Source organism: Coptis chinensis, chromosome 5 (genome assembly GCF_015680905.1).
Source record: "Coptis chinensis isolate HL-2020 chromosome 5, ASM1568090v1, whole genome shotgun sequence".
Taxonomy (NCBI): domain Eukaryota; kingdom Viridiplantae; phylum Streptophyta; class Magnoliopsida; order Ranunculales; family Ranunculaceae; genus Coptis; species Coptis chinensis.
Window position 1 is genome coordinate 70,681,339 of NC_141460.1, and position 16,595 is coordinate 70,697,933.

At 38.4% G+C, this 16,595-nt stretch overlaps 2 protein-coding genes across 2 annotated transcripts; both read left to right on the forward strand.

Moving 5' to 3' along the window:
* Window positions 1-10,332: 10,332 nt before the first annotated feature.
* Window positions 10,333-11,067, forward strand: LOC147498658 (uncharacterized). The gene has a single exon (XM_086563307.1). It carries the CDS (start codon window positions 10,333-10,335, stop codon window positions 11,065-11,067), a length of 735 nt encoding a protein of 244 aa, XP_086419433.1.
* A 1,854-nt stretch (window positions 11,068-12,921) lies between these two features.
* LOC147498659 (uncharacterized) lies at window positions 12,922-13,410 on the forward strand. The gene has a single exon (XM_086563308.1). It carries the CDS (start codon window positions 12,922-12,924, stop codon window positions 13,408-13,410), a length of 489 nt encoding a protein of 162 aa, XP_086419434.1.
* The last annotated feature ends 3,185 nt before the right edge of the window (window positions 13,411-16,595 follow it).

Consider the following 16,595-nt stretch of genomic DNA (forward strand, 5'->3'; position numbering starts at 1 on the left):
CTAAAATGAGACTTCTAAACTTTTTATTCATCATAGAAAAAAGAAACAAGACTTTTTAGTACTAAACAGAAAAATATTTTTGGTCTTTTTCGAGATATTTTTTGGAAAAGAAGAAATATAACATTATATATACTATATAGAAAATGCCTAGTTTTTGCAAAATGATATTATACCAACTCTATGATAGAACTATGATTGTCATCAAAGTATGAAGATATAAGGAAAGCGATTACCATAGAAACATGAGCAAACACGGCGATAGACCTATATTCTGTTCTTCATGATGAAAATACGCCACCCCCAAATAAGTTTGGGGCGTGGGTTGTTTGATATAGAACGAGAAATACATAGTTTATTATACTAGGGATATTTATTTTACTATAAAATCTTTTTGGGTTTTTTGTATTTTTTTTGAAACATGCAAGAAAGAAAATGGAAAATTTTGGATGATGTATTTGTTTTACCTTCTATTCATAAACCAAATTCCACAAGAAAAACAAAATAAAACAGCAGATAATATTAAACATAAAGTTAAACTTGTACTACGTCATACACGTGAAAAAAAACATAAAAATAAATAGATCCAACTATATGGACACTAGGATTCCTAGTCAGAATCCGTGTGTGACTCGTCTCGACGTCGAGAAGATCCTTCTCCTAGCTGACGTCGAGGCCTAGCATATCTATCACTACGTATGAGTGCATCTCTGATGTGTTGCAGTGTTCTAGTGACACTGTGCTGAAAACCTCGTTGCTCCTGCTGGAAGGATCGTTGCTCCTCTCTAAGGGTACATTGTTCCGCTCTGATATTCCGCTGTTCCACTATGATATTACCCTGAGTTTCCCTGAGCTGGTAGAGATATGAGTGTAGAATCCTCTGGCCTCCATGGAGGAAGTGAATTCCGTCCATGGGCTGAGTGAACTGTCGAGTGACATATTCAGCAAAGTAATCCACCTTCTCAGTCGGGCGTGCTTGCTTAGCGACTCTGGCTTCAGGTGGAAGCCATATCTTCTGGACGCAGTGAGTACAGATAGGACTTGTGGTAGTGTCCTTGACCTCCACTAGGGCGTCTGGTGCTTGGAACCCCCAATGCTGCATGATCTTGGTGACCAGCACTGGTAGAGGGCAATTGTCTTCTTCGGTTTACAGAGTTGCTCGAAGATAAAGGAGACGATGCAGAAGCTGTTCTTCTGCTCTTGAAGAACCCATAAAAGATGAAGCATCACCTTACCTATATCTGAAGGCTTGGCTGAGCCTAGCAGGTTGTATGTTGTCCACTGAGATACTGCTAGATGGTTCCTTCGTAGCTAACTCTGATAAGCGCAATGAGACTTGGGGTTTTTAACCCCCTCGATAAGTGTCTCTACCATCATCACGTTGATGGTCTTACCGTCTGGAGACTATTCCGTCTGAACATAGGCTTTCAGAGGAATCCCTATAACACCATTCACCACCTCCTTGGTGAGCTCCAGTGAGCGGCCATCCTTAACAACCATAATGTGGTCATCCTCCCCTCTAATCATGCAATTATAAAATGAAAGAGTAAGAGAGGGAGAATATACTGCATCTTCAAACAAAACCAAGAGTTCATATCCTCTTCTTCTGATATCAGCCCTGAAGTGCACTTCAAACATATCGGAATAGAAGAGATCTTAAAAATTCTGATCCGGCACAATTTTGAAAATTCGAGCCATTTAAAGTAAAGATTTGAAAATTTGGGGTTTTGAGTTGGAATGGGGGTTGAAAATGGGGAAGGTTGTGAAAAAATTGTATGGTGGTGTGTTGGGGTGAGGCCGTAACCGCGAGTTAAGTGGGGCGGCTAGGGTTGGGAATTTGTGGGATGGAGAAGAAGGGAAGGGGCGATCGTGTGGTCTTAAGGGTTTGATGGAACGTGCCTCACACGTGTCTCTTTTAAGAATTTGAAATTTTGGCCCAAGCCCAAATGAATTAGGAAATTCCAATCTTGTCCTTAGTGCCTTACCAACTTCAAGAGCCGATTCATGCTTCGTTACTCATCCGATATTGACTCGTGAGGTACGAAAATGATCATCATAAAAAATGCAACATAACGGTATAGGATACACTCACATCTAATGGTAGATGAGAAACAAATGATGGAAAGAACTGTACAAGAACTATAGAAAAATATGTACAGATAACAGAAAGAAAATTTAAATTAATTTTTTTGGGTTTTGAATAAGTTGATAAATTTTTTAAAAATATGGGTCGTTTAAAGTCAGATTTCCAAGACTTGGAAGTTTTTGAAAACTCGAGTCAATCCCAACCAGCTGGCTGGATTACTCTCTTCAGTTGTGCTCGATGAGCAGGTGGCTGGCACATAAAAACAGTAAAAACTAAATTGTTATGAGGTTGAAGACCGGGGCAAGTTGGTGTTTGACAATTCAAGCACCAGCCTTCTCTCTTAGCTCGTCTCTTACGTGCATATGAACGTACTCTTACCTAAACCAGGAATAATTTTCAGTATATGTGTTCATATCTTAAGCTATAGTTCTCTAGGAAGTGCTTGCACATGATCATTGAAAATGATCCATCTAGTCTTTCTAGGTGGAGGGTTTTTGTTTGCTACAAAAGACATTTTTTTAAAAAATTTCATAAACGAGAGAGATTTAGAAGGGAAAAATATTTAAACGGAAGGGGAAAGATTTTTTAGAAAGAAAATTTTTGAAATTTTTTAGTCTTTTAACGTCAGATTCTCGACAAAATAGAGAGGTGGAGGCAAAAATATATAATTAAACTGAGAATAATATCACTTTGGGTTACTCTATTTGTTTAATTCTCGTTTGGAGGCACCACGCCTTTTTTTTTTTTTTTTTTTTTTTTTTATCATTCAAAATTTATCTCTATCCATATAGAGGTTTTGCCAAGAAGTGAAAATTATACGTTAATCCGGTATCATTTTGGTTACTCTGGACGTATAACTTTCATTGTTTATACCTTCTGGTTTTGAAAACTATGGAGAGATGTTTTAAGAAACTCATACTCAACAGCTGTGATTCTAGATGTTACTACTTTAAAACAAATCATAACAGATATTCTTAGGCAACTTTCGTGTCGGCTCTATGGCGAACCCAATTTAGACAGACAGAGCTTCAACTATGTGAATTGGGGGATTTACTGCGTAAGACATGGAATGTCATGACCTGGGTGAATAGCTCGGTGATATAGGCGACCCTTAGTAAGCAAAGTTGATCTCAAACCACCCCTAGATTGCGTAGTTCTAAGGGTTGGTCTGTGTAAAATCCATTGCCCGTTTTGAAAAAATCACTTAACTATTGATGTATCGAGAATCTATCATTAGTAGCACAAAGAAATCAAACATTTTTGAAAAAGAAGTGTAAAATAAAGAAAAGAAAATGTGTATACTCGCTCCATAGGTTCACACTTACTCCAACGACGAGTAAAAAGTGTTTTACAAAGAATATGCGAGATATATTATGGACTAAGGCTCTGGCACTTACAACCACACCCTCCAAGTGGCGAGATCCGGTTACCTTATTGATGTATCCCTTAAAGCAAAAAATGGAATGGAAAGGGAAAGGAATACATCAAAAATGAGGATTCAATCCTTGTAGATGAGATGATTAAGAAATCGTTTTTAGCACTCCATCTTCGTTCACGTCACTTGTTGCTTCAAAGGCTGTGTTTGTTGGTTTAGGATTAAGAATAGCTTGACTTAGGAATACACCTTTCTGGGTTTTATCTTGAGGTAACAAGTTTAGAGATTGTTACATGGATGCTAGGATTTGGGTTTGTTGTTGCATAAAAGATAGCATTATTTTGGTGAGCTTATCTGTTTGGACACTAGTTGTTGGTGTAACAGGGACTAGGTCTCTTTGGTTGTTGATAGGTGGGTTTTGATAGTTCTGGTTAAACTGGGATGGAACCAATGCTCTGTTCTGATTGTTATAGGTACCTTGTCATTGTCCTTGTTTGAAGGTATTTGTTGGTTTATTGAAACTTGGTGGTGTTTGTTTTTGTGGAATGTTGGTCCATGCGAAGTTTGGATGTTGTCTCCATGGTGCATTTGGTACATTAAAAGCACATACTTCTTCTGGCTGAAGTGATGATAGATTTGTGATCAAAGGACAGGTGACATCTATATGATTTAAGCTTAGACAGAAATTGCATGGTAATGTATTTACGTTCATGATAGAATAAGGGGTTTGGTCTTTTTGTTTGGTTAGTTGTGAGGGCATCTATCTTTCTTGTGAGGGTTTCTATTTGGTTTTGATTTCTGGATCTGATTTCACCTCAAAAATACCACTAGCCTTACTTGTACTGGGTTGGGCTATTCTGGAATTGTTTATGTCGCCCCAATGGGTACTACTCTTTTCAGCTTGGCTTTCAAGAAAGGTTAAAGCTTCGGTTGCACCTCTATCCAAAAAATTACTATTACTCATGATGTCGAGGGTTACTTTGTGTTATGGGAGAAGGCCCTTGAAGAAACATTGGACAAGAGTGGATTTTTCTAGTTTATGGTGAGGACATGAATGGAGTAGGTCAGAGAATCTATCTCATGCTTCGGAAAATGTCTCACTCAGACTTTGTCTGAAGAACTGTATCTTGCTTATTATCTCTTCTATTTTCTTCAGCAGAAAGTACTTCTTCATGAAGGAGAACATAACATTTTCCCATGTATCAAAAGAGTCGGCCTTCTATAAGAGAAGCCAAGCGTGACACTTGCCAATTAGAGTGAAAGAAAACACTCATAGCTTAACCCGATCGTCGGTGATGCCCGGATGATGAAAGGTATTACATACTTCATGTATCCGGCGTAGATGCTCGTACGGTAACTCATGTTCTAACCCGTGGAAGATGGGTAGAAGATTGAACACGTTCGGTGGAATCTTAAAATCGCTCGTTAACGGTGTGAGTCGTATACATGATGGAGGTCCATCTTGCAACGGTGTGCAGAAGTTGGAGAGAGGCTCTTCAGCTTGCACTACTTCATCAGCCATCTTAAGAGATGGAGGACTAGAAACAGGAGATTGTCTAGGGCGATGAACTCTCCTACGTGAGTAAGTTTTATTCTTGCTAATACTAGAAGTGCATGAACGCAGTATCATACACTTTTAACAAGACCCCAAAACTATCCTAACATGCGCAAACGGTGCAATGTATGCTCAAGCAATCGAAATTCGTTTTTGCAGATATGGAGTTTTGAAAACTTTGCTTTTGGTCTATAATTTACTATGCCCTGTTCAAAGAAACATTTGGGCGTGTAACTAGGATGGCTCTACTACACGTCTCAGAAGAGCAAGCAGTTACTTCACCAAGTGGTGTGCTACCAAGAATCTCACTCTTGATGAATCTATGGGAGGGGAGTGAGGAAGGTAGTTGGTCTATCAGAATCTGGTAACTGATTACTCTAAATCCTCGTGGCTATATTTTTGTCCTTTTCTGGAAGAGCGTGACTACTCGGGCTCTAGTTGATTGATTTTAATTAATTTTTTTGGTCTAGGGCTTTCAAGAATCAAGCAATGTCTAATTTACCTACATTGGGTAACGACTTCCCAATGGTTATTATGGCTTGGGTTCAGCCTTATATGCGAATGTAAATTGCAGTGCGGAAAGTAAATTTCAAACAATCAAGTAAGCATGCTTTAACACACAAGTATCCTCTTATTTGGGCTTCGAGGAAGTTTAGAATTTACCTATCAAGTCGTGCTTACACACTGCTTGAGGAGAAGGCGACGTCGGTTGGACTTAATCTGAGAATCAGGCCCAACCTTTCAAGCTTTACCCTGTTTTAAGTTACAAATAAAGGCCCACTTAAAAAGCCCACAAGTTGGGTTTTTGACAATTTATACAACTTTTCCTTCAAGGGCTTAAACTTTAAACTAAACTAAGATTATACTAATCTAATTAACTAGTTTTAGATTAATCTTCTAGATTAACTAGAGTCAATTGGACTTAGAATGTTCATTACCAAGTTGATTCAAAGTGTGTGAGCTATGATCCACAACTTGACTCACACACATGAACTACCCAAGGCAATCAAAAATCAAGTTTTTTTTTTTTTTCGTTTTTCTTTTTATCACTAACTATTAAAAACAAGTTCCACTGTTTTCTCCTACTCTATTACAAAATCTAGGCTCAGAGTACAACTGTGTGTCACAAATGAACTGGACCTCAAAAAAATTGCACACACTTGTGTTGAGGTGACCCAGCAGTCGCGCTCGTGCCGCCCACGCGGTTGCTTGCCGGCTCCGATAGACGGAGGTCGTCTTTTGCCTGTTGGATCAGCTCCCCTCCACCTTTGTTGTCCCGCAACCTAATTTGCAAAAAAGTATCTCAGTACAAAGAAACAATAAAAATAAAATGACAAAAAATTTAAAAAAAAAAATAGAAATAGAGAGGTGAGAATGATGCTCCCTTCTTAGATTCTCAACTAATCACTCTCACTCCTTCAATCAATGATGACAGCGCCATTTGAAGCTTTAGTAGTGGTGGAAGTATACTTCAAAAGAGTTTAGATAGACGTTAAGGTTCATCCTAAATTGTTTAGAGTTTGAGTGAGGGAGATAGAAAAAGAAAGGTAGACTCTTGAATATTATAATGGTTCTAAGCTAATGAACTTGAAAGCTTTGATTGTTGATTAAAATGACTTGAAAACATAAAAGGAAGATTGATTAAAACATTGAAATGAAACAAGCAAACAAGTTGAAGATTGAAACAAAGAATAATAACAAGTTGATTAAAATAAAGAAAATGAAATAACAAGAAATTAAAAGCATAAATTGAAAAACAATACAAGAAAATAAACAAACCAAATGGTTTGGATCCTAAGACAATGGATGAGTTCTCTCTCCTTTGCTTTTTTATTATATACCCCTACTTTTGCCATTTACAGATTTGCCCTCAACCATTCTAAACTAGACACCTCACCCCTTTCACTTTTGCTTTTGCTTTATGGGTGTCTTCTTGACCAAGGTAGGTTTAGGAATAAGTCTTCATAATTTGAAATAAGGGCCTCCATCTTTAGTCTTCTGATTTGAGTCCCTTGACTATTGACTTTGACCGTTGACTTTGACTTTTTAGCACTTTTCCACAGCAACTACTAGTCTTCATAATAAGCGTGATTAATGCTCCTTTTGGTGCTAAGATGTAGTTTTTATGATAAGTGGTCTGAAATACTCCTTAACCTGAAAAGGGTAGTAAAAGCTATGAGTTATCTTTTCGTCAAGCGTAAGATGGAATGTAATACGGATAATAAAACATACATTTGGGAGCTGATCACCAAGTCAGGTACATTGTTCATAAACTGGTCTTGTCCGGGCGTCCAACCTCCTTGAATAGTTTAATCACCCTGATTTGTAAGATAGACAGTTTTCTACCTCCGTTCCCACTTGCAATGGAGATATATGTTAGATTGGGCAGCATTGCATGGTAGCAAAAGAATTTGCACTAATTGAAAATGGAAATAACTCAGCAACTCCAACTCACAATATTAATCATTGTACAAAAATAGTTCGTTGTTAATTTAACTAACTTGATAATTGTCTCTTTTAAGATATTTACTTCAACTCAAGTTGTGTATTTTTCAATTATATCAAACTTGGGTGGCTTGACAACCTCATCTTGTATGGTATGTGGTATATACATCAGTATGTGATCAAACTTGCAACAACTTTAAAGTCATTTCAAGTGAAAATTGTTCCAAAATAACATTGATTACTATATGATTATGGCTACCATGTTAATATGAGTTTAATAATGTGAGCACATAGATAAAACCATACCTCATAATATATTCGAACTTCTTAATTATTACTTTTCAGGACACCTAAACCCAGAAGCAATGATTCCAAAATTTGTCAAGTAAGAAAAAAAGTTCGTTCAGCAAAATAGATTAGCCTACCTTAATAATCATGCATGAACTCATCCACAAATTCATATGATAGAAGTAACAAATCATCATGGCAGTATGAGCAAAATAGATTAGCCTACCTTAATAATCATGCATGAACTCATCCACAAATTCATATGATAGAAGTAACAAATCATCATGGCAGTATGCAAGTACAAAGCTTGAAAGCGAAATCCTATCAAATAATAAATAGTTAAACACTCAAATAAAGAAGCGAATTCTGCCAAACAATCGAATACACTTTTGAAAATTTTATATATTGATATCTTCAAACAGTTATTTAGTGAAGAAAATTGGAAAATAAATTCAAATGATTTAAAGGGAAAAAAATGAATACCTTGATGCTAGAAACCTAGACCAATATAATCATCTGAACCCATGACCGAAAAATCGTGTGTCCAGCAACCCCAGATCTTACTGTCGTGCCCATCAACAGATCTCTTACTTCCACCGGGAACTACTTTTCCCAAATTAGGCTTAGGTTGTTTAGGTCTTCTACGCGCAGGCATATTAATAAGAGCCTAAAACTATAGTTTTAACCCCTTAATAATACTACATTTAGACCAATTATTTAGACCAATTACGTGTATAATAAATAAGAGTTAGTATTGTTTACGTGCTTTTGTGTATTCCAAGTCTTGGAGTTAAATATGTGAAGAAATATGTCACTTTTGCAAGAGAAAGGAGCAAAGGTTGGTTGTTAAGAAGTTCTATGATTAAAGCCAAAGTTTCAAAGAGAAAAAGCCTTTTTAAAGCCCGATCAAAGCTAAAAAGTCAAAGTTAACGCGGGCAGAATTAGAGCATAAAAAATTAACAAAACTTCCGTAGGTCGTATCTTTGGACTCAGACCTCGACATTGGGCCTACTATATGTCAAAATGACCGGATTGGATAAAACTTTATAATGGTCTAGGCCTTGATCCAATCAGAGGAGTAAAAGTAAATGAAAATGCTGTTGCAGTAATTTTCAGCAGAGAAACCCTTTTTGGATTTAAGTAATTAGGTTTTGGGCTTGATTTAATGGCCCAAAATATAGCTCCAAAGCCCATGCACGAAATTGTAAATCTAGCCCTCTCCTATATAAAGAAGACTAATGCTAAACTCAGAAGATCCTTTCTAAGTTAATAAATTAGTTTTCTTCTTTAGTCAAAACCCTAGTTATTGTTTTATTAGCCTAATCACCATTAATAAAGCCAAGTTATTATATTGTTTAAATTATGTCTTATTCTTATTCTAGCTTATTCTTCTATTGATGATAGTCTAATGAATCTTAGCTAAACCTCCATTAGAGGGGTTTGATGAAGCCTTGATGAAGACTTGATGTGTTAGTGTATAATAAGTTGTAGTAATCTATTCCACTCTAGAAGGTAGTTAATTTACCATGAGAATGGGTTTAAATTGCCTCACATGCTAATTATTAGTTGGTAGAGATTGTCATGAATAATTACGGATTAAAAAGACCCAATCTTTATATGAAAACATAAAGATTAGGATTACAACAAATCTATGCTAGCTTATTAAGTGTTAATCAAGGTGGAATCAAATCCCCCTAATACCTCTCTTCTCATTCACATCTTATAATCAAATTGCCATAGTATAAATTAGCATATCGTAATTAGCTATTTTCACCATATTAATATAATTCAATTATTGCTCTCATTGATATTATAGAATTGTTAATTTAGTGAAACTATTACGTCTAAGAAACTAGGAATGGAACGAATTCTTTACTCCACCATATCGCAAGATAATCGAGAGTAGAAACTTTGATAACAAACTAGTATAAATTCACGTGTTTACTTATTTTTAGCATAATTAGTCAAAAGTTTAGGTAAAACATATCTTTTTACTTTTATCAAATGGCGCCGCTGCCATCTTTGTTTTGTTAGACTAGTTTCCCATTGTGTTTAAAATTCTACCAATATCCCATTTCACCCACCCACCCGATTGTTTGGTTCTAACTGTGTTGGTTTTTTTTCTTCTAAATTTTTTTTCTAGACATAGTGATCTTCACACTTTGCGGGTCTTAGAGATTTGATTTATCTACTCCGTTCGGTGTAAACTCAATCTTTCCTTACTCATGTGTCTTCGTGCGTTAGTTTGAGTAAGGATTCTTTCCACCTAAAGTCTAGGACAGCATACAACTTTCTTATGCTCATATTGAAGAGCAAAATACAAGTTTTTGACGGAAAACTTATCCTCTCTTCTCCATTATACCTTCCTTTCCAGGTAAATTCCTCCACTGCTCTACAGTGTGAGTTTTGGAAAGTTGGTACATTTCTCCTCTGCTTTTGGGCAAAATCCTCCACTGCGAACAATGTGAGTTCTAAAAGCCTGGAGATTTCGACTTTGCTTCTTCTATCTCTTTTCTTCCAGGATCCATCGCCTTTCATGTAAAATCCCACACTGATACACAGTGTGTGTTCTGAAAAGGTTCAAGCATGGACCTTTACGAGTTTGAGAAGCCCATACAACAGTTGAACGAATCTCAGCCAAAACATAACCAAACAACTCTTCCAGAGAAAGGCGCTGATGAAGTTCATACAGGAACTCAGAGAGTTTCATATGCGGAGGCCGCATCCCATCATCTTCGGCAACCGGTGGAATTCCAGGAACTCCCAATTCCAAAGAAAATGGGAGAATACCCAGCAATCACCATCCCAAAGAAAGCTTATGAAAAGGGATTGTTATATTGCAAACATTGTTTGGTGGGAAGAATAGATTTGCAAAAAGTTTTGCTGGAGAGAGTTCGAGCAATTGCTACGCAACTTTGGAAACCAATAGGAGAATGGCTTATCACGCCCATTGGAAAAGGATTCCTTTTTATCCGGCTTTCGAATGCAGACGATCTTAATCTAGTCTGGGCGAAAGGATCATGGGAGTTTGATAAAATGCCTATGAGAATAAGCCAATGGACTACAAACTTCAATCCTGACAGCCAAAGGCAATCTCACGACTTGGTATTGATTAGACTGCCTGGGATCGGACAGGAATACTGGGAGCCGGAGGCACTTATGTCCATTGCTCCAGGAGTGGGGTACTCTATGCAACTCGATGAGAAAACACTCAACAGAGAGTACGGATACTACACTAACATTTTGGTTGACGTGGACCTCTCTGAACCGATCCCAGATCAGATTGAGGACGAAGAATACCAACTTCTGGCAAACTATTGAGGTAGGCGAACTTCCTAAGATGTGCAATCATTGCAAGATTGTGGGGCATTTGGTAATGGAATGTCGTAGGCTTAGGAGTGATATGTAGCATAACAAAGATAAGGGAAACAAGGATAAAGAGGTTGTAGTGGATGCAACTCCCCCTTTGGAACCTGTGGGCAGAAAAAGAACTAGAAGACATGGGAAGAAAAAGAATTCGGGAGTCGAGTAAGCAAGGGGAGGCAATATGGAGGGAGAAACACACTGCAAAGCCCAATGAAATGTAGACAAAAAATCGGTTTGAGGGGCTTGAAGTGGATGAGATTCACACGGTCGTTGACCATGAACATGAGGGTGATGCTGATCATGAGGGAGCTGATGCCGAACATGAGGGGGCTGCTGAGATTTCTAGTGCTGCCAAACATGAGAGGGTTGCTGACGAACATGAGGGGGCTGCTGCTGAACATGAGGGGGCTGCTGCTGCGAATTTTAGCGCTATGGTTGAGGATCAGGAGGATCTTGAGCACGAGCATGAGGGTAGTGCTGATGCTGTCCATGAGGGCACTGCGGTACATTAGGGCATTGTTGTCCATGAGGATGCGGAGCGCAACCCGACAGAGAAAGCTTTGGAGATAGCTACGGAGAAGGCAGTGGTGAATTCCACTGCAGAGAAATCTCACTCAGAGTGTCTGCGACAACTGCAGCGTCTGAAGGGGAGTATAACACTGCAGAGAAACACTCTTCAGAGGGAGTCACTGAGTATTTAACTTTAGAGGGTGCGAATTCTGCAGAGGGAGTTACTGCTGAGTGTTTTCCCTCTAACGTGCACACATTGGTAGCAAGCAAATTGCATGAAATCAGGAGGGTAAAGTCAATAGTGGATGTTTTAAAACTGCGAGTAGCTTGTGAGGTGGATGCTACGGCACTAACAGAGGGAGTTACTGCTGAGATTTTTTCCTCAGAAGCGCATAAATGGGCAGCAATTGTAAAGAATGATGTCAGGAGGGCAAATACAGTAGTGGACAATGATTTAAATCCTCGAGCAACATGTGAGGTGGCTAATTTGACACTGAATGAGACTGAGCCCTCTCGGGATGAGGCTACTGCGGCAGTTTTTGGGGGTAAGGCTACTGCGGCTGCAGCACCGCTAATATCTCCAGCTGCGGGGATTCCGGCCTTTCTAGTTTCAAAACAACTCACAACCAATATAGTGCCTAACTTTAGATCTAATTATGAAGAGGCTGTTGGTTTACAAGTATTGAATACTCCTAATGTGGGCGAGATCTCCGTCTCACCCCCAGCTCATGGGCATTCCCCCAATATAGTGTCTAACTTCACTCATGAAGAGGCTGTTGGAGCTCAGGCATCGCAAAGTAGAGTCTTTGATTCCTATTCAGCATCGTCAACAAGAGCAGAGTCCTCGTTCTCCATCTCAGATGCGGACAATAGTATAAAAGTAGTGAATGAAACCAACTTTATATCGAGTGCGGTGAATTGGGCTGACTTGATTGACGAGGAAGAAATATCGGATGACAGTGACGAGCCATGGCAGACGATACCCAAGAAGAAATATAAGCCACAATGGATGTTGCAGGAACACTCTCCTCTATCCACAAAGGCAAGAAAAACTCCAAAACAGAAGAAATGAATATTCTCTTCTGGAATGTTCGCGGCTTGAGTAGAACCTCGCCGAACAATTATCTAGAAGAAATAATCTAGGAGTATAAGCCTGACCTCATTGGATTGGCTGAACCTCTTATTGCCCCCACAGTGACTCCAAAGGTCTTTTCAAAATATGGTTACAGTAAAGATTTTGCCCATAACCATACGCTGCTTCGTAAAGGCAATATTTGGATTTTTTGGAAGCAAGAGTTAATGGTGAATGTGATTGCTTCATCCAGCCAGCAAATCACGGTGGCAATAGATTTGCATACCATCTCCTTTATACACGCCAAATGCTTTTATATTCAAAGAAGAGCCCTTTGGGAGGAGCTTGGTGTTTTTGGTGCTCTAAACCGGTCTTGGATGGCAATTGGGGACTTTACTATTGTTGCTACCAGTTTGGAGAAGAAAGGAGGTCGTCATCCGAATCAGAGAGCTAGGAATGAGTTCGTTGACTTCATTAATAATAACTCCCTTCGGGATACTACCACCCTTGGCCTCAGGTACTCTTGGTGCAATAGGAAGATAGGGAATAAGAGGATTTTGGCAAAGCTAGATAGAGCTTTGGTAAATAACATCTGGCTTTTAGAGAATAAGAACTGGAGATGCCAAATTCTACCAAGGAAATTTTCTGATCATTCTCCAGTTATCGGATGGTGGAAAACCAGGGCCAGTTATACTTTAGGTTTCCTTAGAGTGTAGCAAGAAGCCTTATTGTACCCTTTTGTTCCTTATGTAGCAAGTCACTCTTGTAAGTAACCTTATATTTATAATATATTCATATTTGCTTGCAAAAAAAAAAGTTTCATATTGATTTGCTAGCTAAGTTTTGCTTTGTTTAAATCCTAACAGATGCTTAAAATATGAAATACAAAAAACGAAAAAACTAAGATTTTTCACAAGATATTCAAAGAGAAAGAAGGGGTAGAGGATTATGCTACTCATGCAAAGTCTCATTATCATCTCTTGGAATCGGATTACTACCATCTCTAAGCTATTTTGGGTTCATTATCAAACCCGAAACAGATTGAGCGTCGATCCCTAGCAAGATAAACTCATCTCTAAGTCCATTTCCCTAGCATAAGGAGTTGAACTGGGATTTCATCTCTGAAATACCATCTCAACTCCTGGACTCATATAACATATTCCTGTCAAATATGGAAATAAGAGGTTAAATAAGACTCGTGTGCGTGGCTAGCCCAGGCATGAAAAGGGAAGCGCACGCAAATCCTTCTTAACTTCCAGGCCTCAAGTTTGGCCGGACACTACCATTTTGGGGTAGTGTGCTACATGTGTTCTTAAGTCTAGGAAGTGAATCCTACTTCTAAGAAATTTATACGAATCCTCACATGAGCATCATTAACCCTCCACCTTTGAGGGTTTTAGCTCATGATCCTTGGATTGTTTGAAAGTTATAAGATATATAGGTTAAAGAGAGAAAGAAAGAAGAAAGGAATGCAAACAAACTGATTACCTAAAGAAAATGATGAACTTTTATTTAATAACTAATAATGTTCTCCATTAACACTATTACAAGCTTTTTCATCAAACTAAAAACTAAAACAAGACAAGGAACAAAAAAAGGAATCTAAAAACTGAGAAGTTAATGCTCCAAAATCAGCCCCCTTATACATAAGAGAGTTTTCTCTCCTCCCACGTGAAACACCCCCCTCATTCACTTTCCTCTTATCCAAACACTAAACCCCCTTTTGACACCTTGCACTTTTACATAATTCTCACCTAATTCCAACTAATTTCATTAATTGCATGCAAGGTGTCAACTTTGTGCCAATTATTTACACCTTTGTCTTAACTTATATGATGACTCATTAAATCTTACGGGCCTGCATAGTGGGTCCATGTGTAGTGTCTAGTAGTGGTCTGGTCTTTTGGCATTTTTACAACTTCCCGCCTATGCATAGAGTTCATCTCACTGATTTTCTGAGCAGCTCACTTGTCACATTTGGAGTCCTAGTTCAAGAGATATGAGCTTCGGAAGTTTGATGCTTCTATGCACGTAATCCTGTTTCTGACTTGATTTTGTACTGTTTGAGTCTTTAGGCTTTAGTCCGGATTTGTTGGGCTTCACATGGGCTTAATCGGAAAGCTTCCCTATTCCATGCTTAAATGCTGGCTTTATCATTATTTTTTAGTTAGTTTCTCCAACCTGCATAAGCACGAAAATGTGATTATTTCCTGATTATTAAACACCTAATTAACCAAATTGCTATGTCTCTATGGGGTCTAATATTACAGTTTTGGGTGCTTATCACATAGTACTCGGAGCGCGCCCGCGCCCTCTTAACTCTATCATTTGAGCGAGCCCGCCCTCTTGTTACTGGAAAATTTTTTGCGAACAGTACCTTGAGCGCGCCCGCGCCCCTTTGAAGAATAGCCCGATTTTTGCAGATTAATCACCGACTCTCGTTTTGTTCAAATTATTTTTACTATTCAGTGTTTTCAACTTCTTAAATATACTAGGATTACATATACAAGATGTTATTCATACGCGAAACAAGGAGGCTTTCAGGTACTCTTTCCTTCACTCCTCGCCTTTTCTGTTTGAGGATTTTTCATTCTAGCATATCAGGGTTGTTTGACTGCTGTTAGTGGTTTGTATTCATATTGGCCTTAGCCTTGCACGAGATTAAGGTCCGATAAGAATAAACCATCTTCTGTTATTTATTGTAAACGTCAACGCACACGCCTATCTAGAATATCACACACTACACCTGCATTAATGGCTGATGAAACAGAGACTCCTCTCTCTGACTTTTACAAAGCCCTATCACCTTAAGTCATGCATCGTTATTGCAGAACCAGTGGGGGATTTTCTAATTCCCCCGAATATATTTAATTTGTTACCGATTTTTCATGGGTTAGACCATGAGAAACCTTATCAGCATATGCATAGGATAAAATAAGTTCTTACCACATTTCATCATCTTACCGTAGGTTCAGAACAAATTAAACTAGGAGTGTTTCCTTTCACCCTAGCCGATAAGGCAGCATCTTGCTTAACTGCCCAAACGCCAAATTCTGTGGACTCAGGGGCCAAACTTGTTCAATTATTCATAGAACAGTTTTACCCACTTATGAAGACATATGAAATGCTTCAAAAGATTCATTTCTTCTGCCAGAATCCTTATGAATTCTTTTCAGAGGCCTGGAATCGTTTCACTAATCTTCTTATCGAGTGTCCACATCATAACCTTGTGAAAGACACGTTTGCTCGTGTCTTTTTCAAAGGGCTTTTACATCACCATAAAGAGGTTCTTAATATAATGACTAGGAGTAGCCTCCTTAGTAAAGGAGCCTCCGAGGTTTATAGGTTTTTAGAAGATCAATCTAAGCATAATAAAAACTGGGTGGTAATAACATCCCCTGCTCCGCTAATTCTTCTTTTACAGTTAAGGCTGCCAGTATGTTTGAGGTTAAATCTGATCCCGAGCTTAGAACTTTAATAGAATCTCTCACAAAAAAGGTCGAAACCATTTCTATTCAACATAAGCCTGCTCCAGTCATGAACATCAACTCTCTTCCATGTAATTTCTATTACAGCCTTGAGCATACCGACTCCTATTGTCCTCTCATCTATGAACAACCATCCGCATAGCCGAATAATGTTTGATCAATTAATAGCGAACCTAACGCACCTTGGAGACAAAACCCTAACTTTGGTTGGCGAAATAATCAATAAGTTACACCTCCGAGGTTTAATAATCAATATGTTAGGCCAGCAAACAATGACAACCAAGCTCCACCGAGACAAGAACAAGGTAATTATAATAATGATAATAATAATAGAGGTATCGTTCTGGTTAATAACAACTATCGCAACCCACTAGTTAATAATCAACGTGAGATAGTTCCAACCACACCACCTG